Source organism: Eschrichtius robustus, chromosome 4 (genome assembly GCF_028021215.1).
Source record: "Eschrichtius robustus isolate mEscRob2 chromosome 4, mEscRob2.pri, whole genome shotgun sequence".
In the NCBI taxonomy this organism is placed as follows: Eukaryota; Metazoa; Chordata; class Mammalia; order Artiodactyla; family Eschrichtiidae; genus Eschrichtius; species Eschrichtius robustus.
In genome coordinates this window covers 108,813,519-108,829,192 of record NC_090827.1, presented here as the reverse complement: position 1 = coordinate 108,829,192, position 15,674 = coordinate 108,813,519, and the positions used below count along the sequence as shown (strand labels likewise).

Below are 15,674 nucleotides of genomic sequence, written 5' to 3'. Positions count from 1 at the left end.
ATCTAATCCTTATTTGATAAATGCTATTCGTTTTATTAGTAACACAGAAATGGATGCCAGAGATGGGATGTAACTGGCCAAGCCAAGTGGGGTATGGAGCAGTGAAAATCACTCACCAGGAATTTCCTCTCTGGGAAACTGGTGATCCCCTGCCCTGGTTCCACCAGCACCTGATTAAAGCAACCATTGTCTATCCTAACTGTCAGCTCCAGCCACGTGCCTGCTGAGGTCAGACTTGAGGGCTCAGCAGAAAATGTCAGGGTGTAAGGTATGTTATCTCTATGGCCATTAGCTAAATCCTCATGAAAGAGATAAGCTTTACCCTAAGACAGTCTGGCTAAAAAGAGGGAAGAAAACAGTTTTCCCTAAAGGCTCTTTCCGCAGGAGGTCAGCAATCCGAGGGCTGAGAGTCAGAAAATCCTGGCGCTTGCAGGGTTAGAAAAGTTGTTTATTAGCTAGCGAAGAAGGAAGATGAAAGTATAGCAGGAGATGAAAGAGGGACACAGGAGAACCTTGAAAATCAGTCCTTTCCCAATCACTTCCTGCTGTACTCAGCCCAAGATGACAGCTACCCCTATTGCAAATGAGACTTCCACTGGAATGCAACCTGGGGACAAGAAACCTTTCAAAATTTTTCTTGTTCTCCCAGGGCAAGGCATTCCCAATTTGCTGAAGAGAGGCTTGTAAAGATTTTAAAACACTTACAGAAGGCTTACCACAGAAGTAAATTAGTCCAGGCCTCACAGTTAATAAACTGTGGGGCCAAGATTCAAGTCCAGGCAGACTGGCTTTAGAGTTCATGCCCTTAACCCACTTTGCTATCCTGGCTCTCAGTTCAGGATGCACAGTTCAGCCTCCTCCTTGTATGGAAGAGAAAAACACAGCCCCCAAAGTGGACCACGTAAGCAGTTAGCAGCAGATCTTGGACAAGAACCCAAGGGGTGTGTGTGGGCACAGGGGAAAAGGGACTGTGAAGGAAAAGAGGAAATGTTGCCCCAAAGCCAACAAAATGCTCCAAAATTTCATACGCTTACATAAGATTGAAAAGTTCAAATGTAAAAACGTGCTAATAATTGGAAATACTATTTTAAATATATAAGCAATTCACCTCTATTAAATGTCAAGTATAATGTGTTTATCCACTGACACAAAAAACCTGGGATTTTTTTTTTTTTTTTTTTTTTACAATCACTAAACAGGTTCGGTAAGAGATACTAAGCTGACCTTTCTCCTGACTCTAAAGTATAAGCAATAATGACACGCTTTATAGTGTTTGCAATCCCTGTAGACGCAAAGTGCTCTTTAATTATCAACTCTCTCTTCCTGCAAAGGTTAGGTGGAAATATATTAGCACTTACCCAAAAAAAACAAGAACAATAAAAAAATGAGTAAGGTATTACATATTAGAATAGACAAACACAAAGGAAACCAATAAAAAATAAATTAGATTAGCGTGAATATCTAGATAGCCTCTCACCTCTCACAATAAAAGTCTGAAGTGGGATCCCCACATATCAAATAAAGGCCTTAGAGAGAGCAGAGTGAATTCATGCTGTTATGAGAGACATTTAAGCCTGGAATTAAACTGAAATCTAACGCTGCTTTCCTCTGTGCTTCACTTAGTCTTAGAAGAAATTGCTCTAAACTGAAAAAGAAGACATTCTTTCGTACATTTTAAGCAGTAAAATTGCTAAAGTGTTGTTCTAAGAGACTAAATGAAAATTTCCTAAACAGGCCTAAAGCTAAAAGCCTCTCTCATGGGAAACAGGATTAGAATAATTACAACTGCGCATGAGCAGTGCCCATTCAACTTTTCTGACGTTAATACGTCTTACACACATAGAAGTGAAACCTAAGTTTTAAGAAAAAATACTTACCCTTAGCACAGGCAATGAATGCAATCTGATACTTTTTCTACTCTTTAATTTGAAAAATAAATTCTAGTTGATTAGTAACTGTATGGGTGACTCCACCTACCAGTGGTCCTGTAACGGACCACAGTTTGAAAAACGATGGTTTATACTGCAGTCCCAGAAAGACCTGCAGGGATATCCCCCAGAAGACAATTTAATACAATAACGAACATGAAACGCTTACAAGTTTCTGTGAGAAATCTACCCAGAAACCTGTTTGTGATTTCAATGTTGCTAATAAAGAGAGAAGGGTGGGTGTATTGAACCTGCCTCTGATGAGGTGACAGGATTACGAGAGGATGCTGCCACCAGGCACTATTTCTGCCACAGGTGGGATGATAAAAGGGGTCAGGTGGACACCTCTCCGTGTCGAACCAGCTTCCTGGGCGTGTCCATAAAGTCTGCCTGTGACTGCAGGCAAATCTCTCTGCGCTCTCCCAGAGCAAAATGGGAGTCCAGGGCAGCTCAGACAGGTGGGCGGATGAGGCCGGCACTGTCCCAGACAAGAGTCCAGGCTGCAGAGGTCCACGCCTCCAGCAGTGTCCTCACGTTTCCAGCCATGGCTTATCATCGGTAGAAAAAAGTGAGCTTTGAAAAGCAGGCTGAAGTGTTTTAAGAAAGACACAAGACTTACCTTAAAAAATTTTTTTTTCTTTCTCAAGCAAAAGAAACATCACCCCCTAGGTCCCTCCAGGACAAAATCTTAAAGCGACTCCAATACACAGAATAAGGGCGATGTTGCACCTGGGGAGGAGTGAAGCCGAGGGTGCCCCCCCACGCCTCCACCTCCCTCCTCACCTCCAGCCCTTGGCCCCTCCACAGAACCCTAGAACTCCCCAGAAAAGCAGCAACACAATAATAGCTACGCATGTTTAATGATCCTGACCAAAGGCAACGAGCTGTTTCATTGTCTCAAACGTCTGCTGGCTCCCTAGCTCTCTAAATCTCACCCTAATACAGAACCTTCCAAAGCTTCAGCACACGACGATGCGCCACTAAGAACCTACCGAAAGCAACATCTCTCAAACCGGGCATCCTTCCTTTTCGCTGTACCACACCTCTTGTTGTTATAATACGCTGAGAAAGCAAACCAACTAAACTCTTCTGATACCAACTCCAATAGTAAAGTATGATTCTAGAGAAGTGACTGGAACATTACAAGTTTTACGTTACTATAAAAGTATGAAAACGTGCTTCAGTATAGCTAAAGCTGAATTATTTCTTAATTCTTTCCTTCCTGCTCAGACTCGTCAACTCTATCAATGCAGACAGAAAGAGCGGCCTTGATTTCGTATCTGACTGGTCTTGACGGCCTGGGACACAATCAACGGAGCACGCGATGCGCAAAGATTTAATGCTGCTATTACTACGTTTATCCTATGCTGAGATGTTTTCTGTGATGAAGGTGAAACAAATTGTCTTTTTTCTTTGAAGAAACTGTTTTTAAAAATGAGGGCTTTCTGAGAAACTGAAACCTTAAAAAAAAGGGTGCAATTAAATAATTTATATTATGCTGAATAGGAAAAAAAACTGCTTCTAGTAAAACAAAACTGAAGAGAACTAAAGGAATAAGTAGAGAGCAATTCCTTGAAAAAGTTATTTGGGTGGGACACAAATGGGAATACGGTAAGTTTAATAAGTAGCAAAGTTACACATCATTGGCTCTTACACTAAAAATACACTTTTTAAGACTCTTCCTGAATGGGAATTCCTACTCCCCCAATATATTTAATTATTTATGATCACGTTATTTCCAATATTTTAAAAACGCAACTCAAGCTGTTCACAATTTTTTTAATAGAATTAACATATTGACATAATTTTCAAAACGACGAGTTTAAAAAAAAAAGTACCTTTTCCAATTCTCTTGGTATTCGCATACAAGTGTATACTCTTTCTCTTCTTTCTGTATACTTGGCTTCATTATGTTCAAGGAAGTACCCTCTGGTTAGTTCAGCACTGAGGAACCTCAACAATGAAAGCTCTACAGGAAAAAAAAAAAATGACAAAACAAAAAGAACAGTATTTATCAAGGAACTTCCATGCTAGCTGGTGCTACAGGTAATGCATATGTAAAACAACAAGAGAATAAAACAAAGTAATCTACATTTCTGTGCCCAGAACTGAACTGCACATAAACCACCAGCAAAGACTGTTGAGAAAATTGCTGTTCTGTGTGATATAAACTGAAAAAGTCACAGGAATATAAAAGGGATGATTACTATGAGCCAGAATAGTTAGAAAAGTGTTTTGTGAGCGTCTACTCCTGGGTGTTACAGGTGATACAGGACCTGGACTGATGGAGAGATGAAGGCAGGTAAAAAGAGTAGATACCAAGTATATACAAAATGGAGATATACACACACACACACACACACACACACACACACACACACACACACACAATCAAAAGGGAGCCAAGTCACCTAACAGGCATTGCTTCAGCCCAAGAGCTATCCTGGGTGAGGTACACAGACACCAGTGCAAATTCTTCCTTCTTCAGCCTCAGAGATCCTGCAAGTATCTAAATAATGCCACTTCCCCAGGTGAAGGCTTCCCAACATGATGGTAATTACAATAAGTTATACAAAACAGAACCTCAATCCGATCTAAAAGACCTCCCTTTCCTTGGATTTGTCCACCTGTTTCCTCGGTTCCTCTGAGGCAAATTCACCCACAGTCATCTCATCTCAGCTGAGGAAAGAAAGGCCAAAGGAGGTGGAATACTTTCCATTTGGCTGTACCTGGAGGACCTGAGATGAGAAGTAAGGCTGTTAATGCCTGATCCCAATTTTTCCACTGTGTGACACATCTCTGACAGCCCACCACCTCGGTGACCTCTCAGTCCCCAACTTCAAAGACATCCCAACTTCTACTCTCTAGGAGGCCATCCTCTCTTCCAGAACTCAGCATACCAAAGGTTTCAAATTGTCCTCTTTGCTCTGAGCTGGCCTCGTGGTCCTTTTACCAAATACAGTATTGGTGTTCCCTCCAAAAAATGACAAAGAGGGGAGGTTGATTTCATTTACAAGTTATCGACCCTCATAGTTACGTCTTATGTGATGCTAGGATTTAAAGGTTGCAGGGAAGGGGAACAGTGTATAGTCCAAAATACCCTTGAAAAGCCCTTAGGAAGACTCAGAAGTGGACTTATTATCTCCCAGTGTGCCTAAAAACAGCTTACTTCCTCTAACACTGGGACAGATCACTAGTTCTTTGAGCGTCAGGTGAAGTGGCTTGCTTATGTATAGAAGTTATAGCTTCCCCAAAAAAGCTACACACATTTTTTTAAAAATACAAGATTCATAATCCATTTGGAGAGTCAGTGATACCATGAAAGCTGTCTGAAACAGGAGACTGAAACAGATGGAGAGAAAACCCGACTTCCACCTACTGCAGCCCAGCGCAGGGGCAGGCCAAATCATCCAGTGCACCACGAGCACGGTACTCTCAGTACATTTATGGTTGAAGCCATGTACACATGATGTAAGCTTCACGGTATATATTAATAGATGTTCAGACTAAAAGGCCTTAGTATAGGGACTTCCCTGGTGGCGCAGTGGTTAAGAATCCGCCTGCCAATGCAGGGGACACAGGTTTGAGCCCTGGTCTGGGAAGATACCACATGCTGTGGAGCAACTAAGCCCGTACGCCACAACTACTGAGCTCACGTGCCGCAACTACTGAAGCCCACGCGCCTAGAGCCCGTGCTCTGCAACAAGAGAAGCCACCGCACCGCAACGAAGAGTAGCCCCCGCTCGCCGCAACCAGAGGAAGCCCGCGTGCGGCAACGAAGGCCCAACGCAGCCAAAAATAAATAAATAAATAAATAAATAAATATTTTTTTTAAAAAGCAAATTAAATTAAAAGGTTGAGACAGCTGTATGTATGGTGAGGCCACTCAAGGTGGCTGTTCTCTTGCTCTCTGTACTTCCCCTGCCCAGCCAGTGCCTGCTCCACCTACATCTTAGGCACATGAGTGATCTTCCTATATACTTGCCTCGGGCCCCAGCTAGTGACTGCTCTTATGAAAGGGGTAGTGAGGGGCGTGCCCCTCTGCTGGTTTCCCTGGTAACTAAGGAGGCTACCTGAGGTCAATTCCCCTCTAACTGGTAACCTCCCCTGCCCCCTGGGAGAGAAGACTGCCGCCAGGTCCTGCCTGCTGTCAGCCACACACGGTGGGGTGTCGCTCCAGGACCTTGCTTCCCATGTGTAAGATCCCCCGTCCATTAAACTACTGATGTCTCTGTCGCTGAGTCCAGGCTCTTTCTTCAGTCTTGAAGCTGGGCAAGCACAGGGTTTGTAGGCCTGCAGGGTGCAGCCCAACACTGTACCCTTGTTTACTTAGAAAATTATCCTCTATAATGGTGCCTTCCCTGGTGCCCACGAGATGACCGAGCTTCCACCATAATAAGGGTTTTGTTATGATGCACAAAGAGAGCACAGGATTAGCAATTAGAAGAAGGAAGTTCTGGCACCAGCTCTGTCACTCATTAGTGCTGTGACCCCGCTCGACTCATAGATCTCAATTTCACAGAAGAGGAAACCAAGGCTTGGAGCGGTTTTACAACACCTGTTACCTGCTTGCCACCCACAAAGGATGTTCGAGGGACTGAGAGAGGATTTGAATGAAAGGATATGAAAACTGCAAAGCATGACACAATGCTTGAACTACTGACTAGTAATTTCACACGATCTATAGTATTAACCAATTCTAGTTTGGTGGTTACCGAATGTTTATTGCTATTTCTGCAATCCTGTTTCCATGGATAAAATGTAACACATCAAATAAGCATATTTAACAAACTATATAACTTAACTAATTTTCCTTAAGTTACAAAATATAAACCTATGAAAGTGTTTTAACTATATTGTAAATATGAAAAAGTGTCGTGTCAGGATTTTACCTCTAGAAATGCAAGAATTTTAGTTATAAACGCCAATTTTGATTTCCCATAGAAAATTTAAAAGTAAACACTTAAAAATCAAATGATTAAACATGTTTTGAGTAGACACCTCTCATAACTGTGAGACAGGTTTTATAATTATGCCCAATTTATAGATGACGAAACCAAGGCACAGAGAAGTTAAGGAGGTCTCCAAGGTCACAGAGCAAGCCAAATGGTAGAGCCAGCATTCAAATCAAGCAGTCTATCCTAAAGTGTGTGCTTTTTGGCACTAGATTATTCTATCACTGTCTCAAGTGCTTTTGTAAACAGGCCATTGTGTTCTGCAAAACTGGGTCTCCCCCCACCCCGCATCTCTGTGCTCCTGTAGCATCCTGGGTTTACTTCTATGAAGGTACACTGTTTACTAATCAGCTCCCTTACCAGCCCATGAGCTTTCTGAAAGCAAGCACCATGTATCCAGATCTTCTTCATGTCCAGCCCGCAGTGAGCTCTGAGTGTAAGGGTAGTGTTTGCCTACAATTAACACCATACTAACGGGCTGGGGAAAGGTTTTAAAAGAAACATTAAAGCAATACTAACAAAAAAAACCAAGCTTCGTGGGGTGAAATATTTTGAAAGCTTTCTTACCACCTCCTCCTCCCCGACTCCTGGAGAACTGGCCCTACTTAAGGGATTAGGATCCTCCCGCTAGACGGCCTGAGGTAGTTTACAAAGGTCCTGCTCACACTACTTCAAGAAATTCTCACAATTCTGAGAGCTAAAGGAACAGTTGACAGCATTCACATTTTGCAAATGAAGAATCTGAGGCTCACAGAGGTTAGGAGACTTGCCCAAAGTCACTGAAAAGCTAAGGGGCAAGTTGGGAATAGAACCTGGATCTCTGAACTCCAAGTCCAGCGTGCTCTCTCCCCTGGGCCATAATTATCACCCATCTATCTGACAATCGTACTAGAGAAGATGACCTAGCCCTGATCTGGCTTCGGCCTGTCAGAGGAGTTGTCTGATTCACACTGAAGAACAAGATTCTGTTGCCCGGTGGCCTGAGCTCCTAAGGTCTAGGGTAGTCTTGCCGCTCTGTCTGGTCTCCCCACCTCCAGTCTTTTCCTGGCCATGGATATATTCTGCAGGATACTACTACTCCACCTTCTGTTCCAAGTATAGCTGTGTTTCAGTGTTTTCGTTCGTTGCTGCCGTTGTTTTAAACACTGTTCTCTAGCATTCTACAGACTTACCTGAACTCACCTGTCCCGTGATATTGGGTAGAGTGCCTGGCTAATGATTTAGGGAGGCTACTACTGCTCTTTGACCTGTGGGCGCCACTCTTCAAGAATTCTGCTAGCCAAGTGAACCTTAACTTTTTCCATACCGTGGTGAAATTTCATTCCTTCTTAGCAAGAGTCACTTGCATTTGTTATGCCAAACATCTGTCTTTATAGTTGAGGTGCAAACTATTTCCCAAAATAAAAGAATCCAATTGTTTATTTTCTGACTACTGTTTGAACTCTTCAGATGTCAACCAACTTTAGTTCATTTATCCAGATCTCACCAAGAAGAAATATTCAGTAAAAGCCTTTTAAAAATAGAAGTATTTGACTATTTATCAACAATTATAATAGAAACGAGCTTCTACATTTAAACAAGTTAGTCTTGTCAATTATGAATATTTAACACTAGGAAAATAATATCAGTCATAAATCTGGATCAATTCTTCCAGATTATTTTTAATCAGTATTCATCTACCACAGAACTGCCTTGTGATCCAGTATCTTAAATTGAGAAAAAGTACAGTATAAATGGTTTCTTCCTCATCCCTAAACGAAGAAATATTATGTTTAATTATCTTCTGAGAGAGCTTGTTTTAGAAATAAAAACCCAGTATAAAAAAGTATTAATTTGAAGTAATGAGTAATCATAAACATATTTACACGTTCAGTAATATGTCTAAATATATCTTTCTTAAAATAGCATTGACCATCAAAAAAACTGTAAAGTAATATTGGTTAACTGCTAGGAAAATACTATGAAACATGCAAATCTCCAGTCTTAAATAATGCAAAAATTTAATAGGCTTTACTAAAGTTACACTAAAATATTAGTTACAAGTTTATTACACAAATACAAAGGCACACCCTTGTACAAGGCCAACTAGGAATCAATGACAGCAATTCTGCTTTCCTAAGTCAAATACAGTAAAGGTACCAGTCGAACTTTTAAGGTCCTCAAACTGTTTATAAATAATCTCATTTAGGGAAGTAAAGAATAGGTAGAATATTCATAAATTTATAGATGGAAAACAGATACAAAAAGAGTAGTGACTTTTTCCAAGGTCATAAGGTTACAAAGTAAGGACTAAAAATGGGAACAAAATATCATTAACCTGACAGTCAATGATACAGTCTTTCCAAAGACCTCCTTTATGCAAGCATTCCCCAAAGTGGGCTGCAAATGAGCTGCTAGGACTGAATTTTGGAGGGTAAACTAGGTGGAAGGTAAACATCTTAAAAAGGTCAAGATACTGAACCAGTCAAAGATCAAAATAAATAACTTTTCATTGCTTGTTTACTTTACAAGTACTTGTTAAGTAAAGCAAGTGAGACTTTTAAAACGAGAGCAATCGTCTGTCAGAAGAGAAGAAGCTAATTTTACTTTATCTGTATCTGGGTTGTGTTCACTCCAAGTAATTTCTCAGGCAGTTTTACAATTATTCTTATTTTCCTTTATAAATGAGAAACTGATTTACTCTAGAGCATAATTTTCAGAATCACGGCCTTTAATCATCCATCAGGATAAGTTTGGGGCCATAAGGATAAACTATGTAACATATTACAGAGGATCAGGACTGGTTAAATGAGAATGCATTTTAATATTCAAAATGTTAAATTTTCAAATACACAATGGGACATAGTGAATATGAACAGTTAAAACCTTTGTCCCACTCAAAATCTTTTGTGGGAGCTGCTAAAAAGGAGATCAGTTGGCTTTTCTGAGTCTTAGTCTTTCTTCCTGCCTCTGTTCATTCTCTTATGGAGGTAAAGCAAGAGGTTTAAAATGTAAAGAAAGAGAAGAGAAGCACAAGGGATGGATAACAAGTTTAGGCTCCAGAGTGACGAGTCACCACCTAAAAAGGAACAAAATGGGCCCATGGCCCTGCTACAGTCAAAAACCATACTGTTCACCCATACCTTACGACAAGTTCTTTTGTTTTACAAGCAATACCTATCCCTATGCATACTCCAATACCTGCATTATATAGGTATTGTTTCATCCTCACCAGTAGGTGTTGCATTTATTTTACACCAAGTCTTCTACTGTTAAGTCTCCAGTCACTAGAGCCAACTTAGATACTTCAGATACTAAACTATTTAGTAGTGGAGTTATGAAACAGAGCCAAATGGATTAGGCAAGCATAGAGTCTACGAAGCAATTGAACAACTGAACCAAGCCAAGAACAGATTGCCTAATTCTTAGTCCAAAGTTGACTTGCTGGACCTAGATTCCTAAATGGGAATATGGCTATACAGAAACTCTCCCACTTAGAACTTCTACAGACCTGTGAAGTGGGGCACAAGCATGGAAACATAGTAATATGTACTTTTTTTTTTTTTTTTTTGGCCGTGCCATGCAGCTCGCAGGATCTTAGTCTCCTGACCAGGGATCGAACCTGTGCAGAGAAAGCAAAAAGCATGGAGTCCTAACCACTGGACCACCAGGGAAGTCCCAGTAATATGTACTTATCTGGTCTTATATCAAAAAGGACAATAGAAATTGGTCATATTTTTAAGAAGAGGAAAAAAAGAAGACAGAAGAGATGAATCTGCGGTTCTTGATGACTACTATACCCAGAGTTCAAGACAGGTGACCACATAAGGCAACGGTGGAATACACAGTGACCATCATGAGTGACAGAATGAAACCAGGAATGATGAGTGGGATATCCATTCCTATCTATGTTAAGGTTTAAGTACTAGAACCTGAGAAAAGTCTCAGCCCACTGCCAGGCTACATATAAGTCAGAGGGAGTTCAGTGAACAAAGTGATTAGAAGAGTTTGAAAAGAGAAACAAAAAGAAAGCTTACCCTTGACGTAGCTGTATATATGCAAACTAATACACATAAATATTCTACAAACATATAAATGAACACAGACAGGTATAAAATAAAAACAGGAACCTCAAACATTACATTTTGAATTATTTTACTTGGATTCAGAGGGTTTGGATAATCACCTAATCTGTATATTCATTTACGGGACCCTAGATGGCTAGGGCAGGCCAACAAACATCTAATTTATAAGAGTCCTAAATTCCTTGGGAGAAATGATGAAGGGGACTTTGGAACTAACTGATGGTTCACGCCACCAAGACACTAAAATTATGACTTTCAAAAGGAAAGACAAAGGTTGCCCTAAATTGGCAGGGGACGGGGGGGAAGACTAGAGTATCAGAGGCAGCACCAGAATATAAAAAATGGACATGTAACACCTTAAGAGCAAGCACCTAGGCTTGGAAGAGATTTGATTCAGGAAGAAATACTTCTCACATGACACTAGGTGGTGCCACTCCAAGGCCCTCTGGCCCAGGGCAGCCCCTAGGTAAGAGTTTTCTAAATTCCAGACAGGAGAGGAAGGAAAGGATGCTGAGCCGTGGAAGGGAGCAATGCTGCAGGGTTAGGGTGAACGCAGAAGCCACTCAGCAGCCCAGGGCATTTCAGAATGACTGAAAGAATTCTAATCTCCAGTGAGGATGCCCTGACCAGTGCGGCATCAGAGTTGGAGAGTGGGCACTGGCAACGGCAACGGCAAGAGCTGCGTAACTAGCGGAGAAGAGACAGACACCCGGGGGAAAGGACAAAGGGCCCATGTGCAGGCCCAGACACAACAACGCTGGCTGGTGACTCCAGCTGAAATACTCCTGGGATTCTCACCTAAGTCCTCATCCCCAAGAGCTGCCACAGTCATCTCTCCTCAACATAACGGACAGCATTGGGGAAACAATGACTACCCCAAAGACTAAAGCCGGAAGTGTGTCACTGATAACGACTTCCTGCAACTCTGGGTTAAAAGCCCAGCTTCAAACATGTTAAGTAAACCACGCTCCGCAACCCACGATGATGAAGAATGCACAGGCGGCGTGAAGTCTATGGAAGTCCACAGTACCAGGTATCCAGACCCATGACCAGCAGGGCCACGGAAGGGGTGTTAAGGGTTACTCCAGGAGCCCAACATCTGTGATCATCAAAAGGCACCTGACAAGTTCATTTTTCGTGCATGCAAACAATAACAAAGGCTTTTATAATGTTGGCTTTCCTAAAACTCATAAATATTTAAAAGAAATCAGAGTGAAACCTGGCTACATTTTTTTCTGTTTGCACCAGAGTGCTTTTAATTTTCAAGTCCAAGTAAGTAAACAGACAGCTGAGAGATTTAATACTTTGTCTTATTTAGATCTGACCAATTTAGAAAGTAAATACTCTCCCAAGCAAGTGTTTAACTGACAACTTAGAGTTGAGAATTTCTAAGTGGTTCATTGAAAAAGACAAAACAAGGCACAGTCTGTACTTAATTTTTCAAAGATAAAGACCTCTTCAAAGTCTAACCTACGTCTACTTCTGATAATTAGCAAATCAATCAGGATCTTACCTGATCAGCCTTAAGTTAGCATTTAAGTACTCCCACATCTTCAATACCCAAGTGCAATCAATGATGCAGTAAGCCCTAGTACTTAAACACTTATTTGCATGAACTGCAGGAAATAACGGCTAATGCAGCTCGTATGGTGTACCAGAAGCAATTTTTTAGTTGGAAGAAATTAATGTAGTTATGGGTCTGTTCCTGCTCAAAACTTAGAATTATTTAAGAATTAAAATGCTGTTATCACCCTATATTCAATGAAACATACATCTCAGTCTTCCCCTTTTTTAAGCTTAATACACGACTGCAATATGAATACAAATGCAACTTTTAAAAACAAGAATAAAGTCCTGTCGCTTAAAGAAACAACATTGTAACAATATGCTTAAAACCGGTCATTGAAAGTAGGATCCACAAGTGCATCTTACGCAGCCTTTTTCTTTTTTTTTTTCAAAGTGGCTTAAGTTTCGGTTTAGGAAAAGTTCACAGGTAACATTTGCAGGAGTGCTAAATATTTATGTCCTGGGCAAAACGACTGAACTTCACGGTCATTATTACCACCTTGTTATCTGCAGCAGAAGAACACAAATTCAGAGGGCAAGTTAACAGGTTTCGATGACTCAAATTCGCTTAAAACACAGAACAAAAGTCACCTTGGCACACAGATAATGAAATCAGTCTTGCGTTTCTCAGTTTTGGGCTCCCTGAGACGTGGGGAGATGCTCGCCAACGTTATCGAGGCGGGAGGATACCAGGCGTTCTGTTTTGTTTTTAAAGACCTTTCAAAAGCAGGAAAGTGAACGGGGACGAACTCCCCGGGCCGCAGCCCTCTCTCTCGGACGCACCTGGCCGGGCGTTTGCCGCCGGGGCCTCGGCGCTGCGCGCGGACCCGCCCGAGGAGCTGTCAGCGGCCGCGGAGCCTCGGGAGCTGCGGCGGCTCCGCGCACCCACACCCCGACGGCCCCGGAGGCAGCGGCGGCCGCGGAGCTCGCAGCCTGCAGTCCCACGGCGCCCCCCGCCGCCCTCCGCTCCCTCGCCGCGGCCTAGCGCCGCCCGCCCGCCCTTCTCACCTGCGCGGCTGCGGCGCCGCTGCCGCCGGCGGTCGCTCTCGTAGAAGCCCAGTGTCTCCGTGTGCTGAGGCGCCGGCGGGGGCCCGTGACCGCCGCCGCCCGCCTGCTCCGCCTCTCCGCGGCCTTCCCTCTCCGGGATGTCGGCGCCGCCACCGCCGCCTTCTCTCTGGGCGGTCGCGTCGCCGACGCCCGCCATGTTCCGAGCACAACAAACCTTCCCCACCGCCTCCCTCCAGCCTCCCGCCCGGCCTCCGTCTCCGGCCGGCCCCCTTCCCGCCTCGCCCCGCCCCTCGGTGGAGCCCGGGCCGCCGCCGCCACCACCATCCGCGGCCCGCCGGCCGGCGCGCGCCATTAGCGTCAGCTGTGCGTGGGAGACCGCCGCCGTGACGGCCGCCGCCATCTTCTTCCTGCCGTCGCCGTAGCGCGCGCTGGCTTCCCGCGCCGTGCCGGGCTCGGCCGTCCAGGACCCCGCGCCGGGCTCCATGCCGCCGGGTCGCGCGGCCGGGGAGAGCGAGCGCCTCCGGGGCTCGGGTCGGGGCCCCGGCGGGAGCGGGGCGAGAGCGGAGGCGGCGGCGGCCGGAGGGTCGGCCGAGGCGCCCCGGGGCGGCGGCCGCTGCGCCTGCTGCCCGCCGTCTGCGAGGTGGCCGGCCGCTTGCCCGGGGCCCGTTTTGCAGGCTCGGTGCCCGGAGTGCGCCGGCGCCGCCCGCCCGGTCTTGGCACAGCTCGCGTGGCCGCGGCGCTGAGGGGCCGGCTCCAGATCCCCGACCCCCGCGAGGCCCGGCCCCATAGGTCCGCTATTTGGGCTCCATCTCCTCTGCATAGTTATGATCACCTGTCACATTCCCTGGCCTCTAGGTTTTTGTTGACAGCTTCCAAAGCACTTGGGCAAGGAGGAGCCCGGAGATGCTACCCAACAGGTGGGGGCGCGGAGGAGAAGCGATGGTCTCAGGGACTCAGCCCGAGGAGCAGGGTGCTTTATACGTTTTCCGCGCCCGCGGACAAACTAGATTGTCTTTCGGTATTAGGGTTCGAATACAGCTCTTGGCCGCCGTGGTGCCCTTGCTCCATCACCTGGGCGACCTCTTTACTTGGGGTGACTGTCCTTTGCAGCTCAGGCGTGTGACTCCGCACCGAGGGCGGTGCCGAGACCGCCGCCGCCGCAGGGCTCCTGGAAGTGAAGATGCCCGGGGCTCGGGGAAGGGGCCGGGCACTCCATTTAGGGGAACCGTGGCAGGTCGATTTCTCTTCTGCCAACTTCACTTGTACCTCTGGTACCCTTTTGATTAGAAAACGGAAAATTGTAATTCTTCACTTAGCATTAAGCTGTCTGGAAATTACCCTAGACCTAAACTTGAGAGCCAGATATAAACGGGTGTGAATAGAGCAAAGTCGACCTCGTGTTGATTCATCAAAGACCTTGAGTGTTCTGTTGTCACTAGTGAGTACGTACCTGGTTGCAAACTCAGAGTGGGCTGTTTTGGGCACCGTGCTGAGGGCAGCCGCCTAACAGTCTTAACAGCAGGGTAAGAGACTGGGGCGAGGGACCAAGATGGACCAAAAAGGCCCCGTAGCTGGGAACTGACCCTCGGCCGCCAGAGAAAGGAGGAACTGATGCCTTTGGAACATCCTTATTCCCCTTCATAAAACGGAACAATTCAGAGGATGACATTTCTAAACATTCCTGTGACCATGAAATTCTCTGTTTTGGTTATGTTTGGTCAAAACTGAGTCTTAATGAATCAATCAAAAACAAGTGCTCTGGTCAAATCTTCAGAATCATTTTGAAAATCAAAAGGTACTGAAAATTGTATGGCCTCTAAGATTCCTCTACAGCTCAAATTCTATTATTCTCTGATCTTTTATAGTGTAAAACCATCCCATTCTATTATTTACTGATTGTGAAGAAGGAAGTAGGCTTTTATTGCTTGTTTATGTCAGTTCCCAAGTGCTGTCTCACCACATTTATTGGCTTATGGCCCCTGCTGTTAACTCAACAGGAGCTGGAAGGGAAGGAATCTAAAATTCTGTTTCCTAAGGCAGCCAGTTGTAGGAATGGATTTCTCTCATTTTCTGTAATAGCCTGAGGAAGAACATGGTGTTCCAAAGGCTGTCTCTGTCCTTTAAAATAGTCAGCAAAGAGAGGGAGGGAGCAA

At 44.4% G+C, this 15,674-nt stretch overlaps 1 protein-coding gene across 1 annotated transcript in view; it reads right to left on the bottom strand.

Annotated features, from left to right (window-relative positions):
- TAPT1 (transmembrane anterior posterior transformation 1) overlaps positions 1-14,308 on the bottom strand; it is a 61,028-nt gene extending 46,720 nt beyond the window's left edge. Inside the window, exons 1-2 of the mRNA XM_068543195.1 lie at positions 13,522-14,308; positions 3,767-3,897 (exon numbers count right to left, since the gene is read on the bottom strand). Coding sequence (XP_068399296.1) covers positions 3,767-3,897; positions 13,522-14,308 — 918 coding nt within the window. The remainder of the gene's footprint in view (positions 1-3,766; positions 3,898-13,521) is intronic.
- Between the last annotated feature and the right edge of the window lie 1,366 nt (positions 14,309-15,674).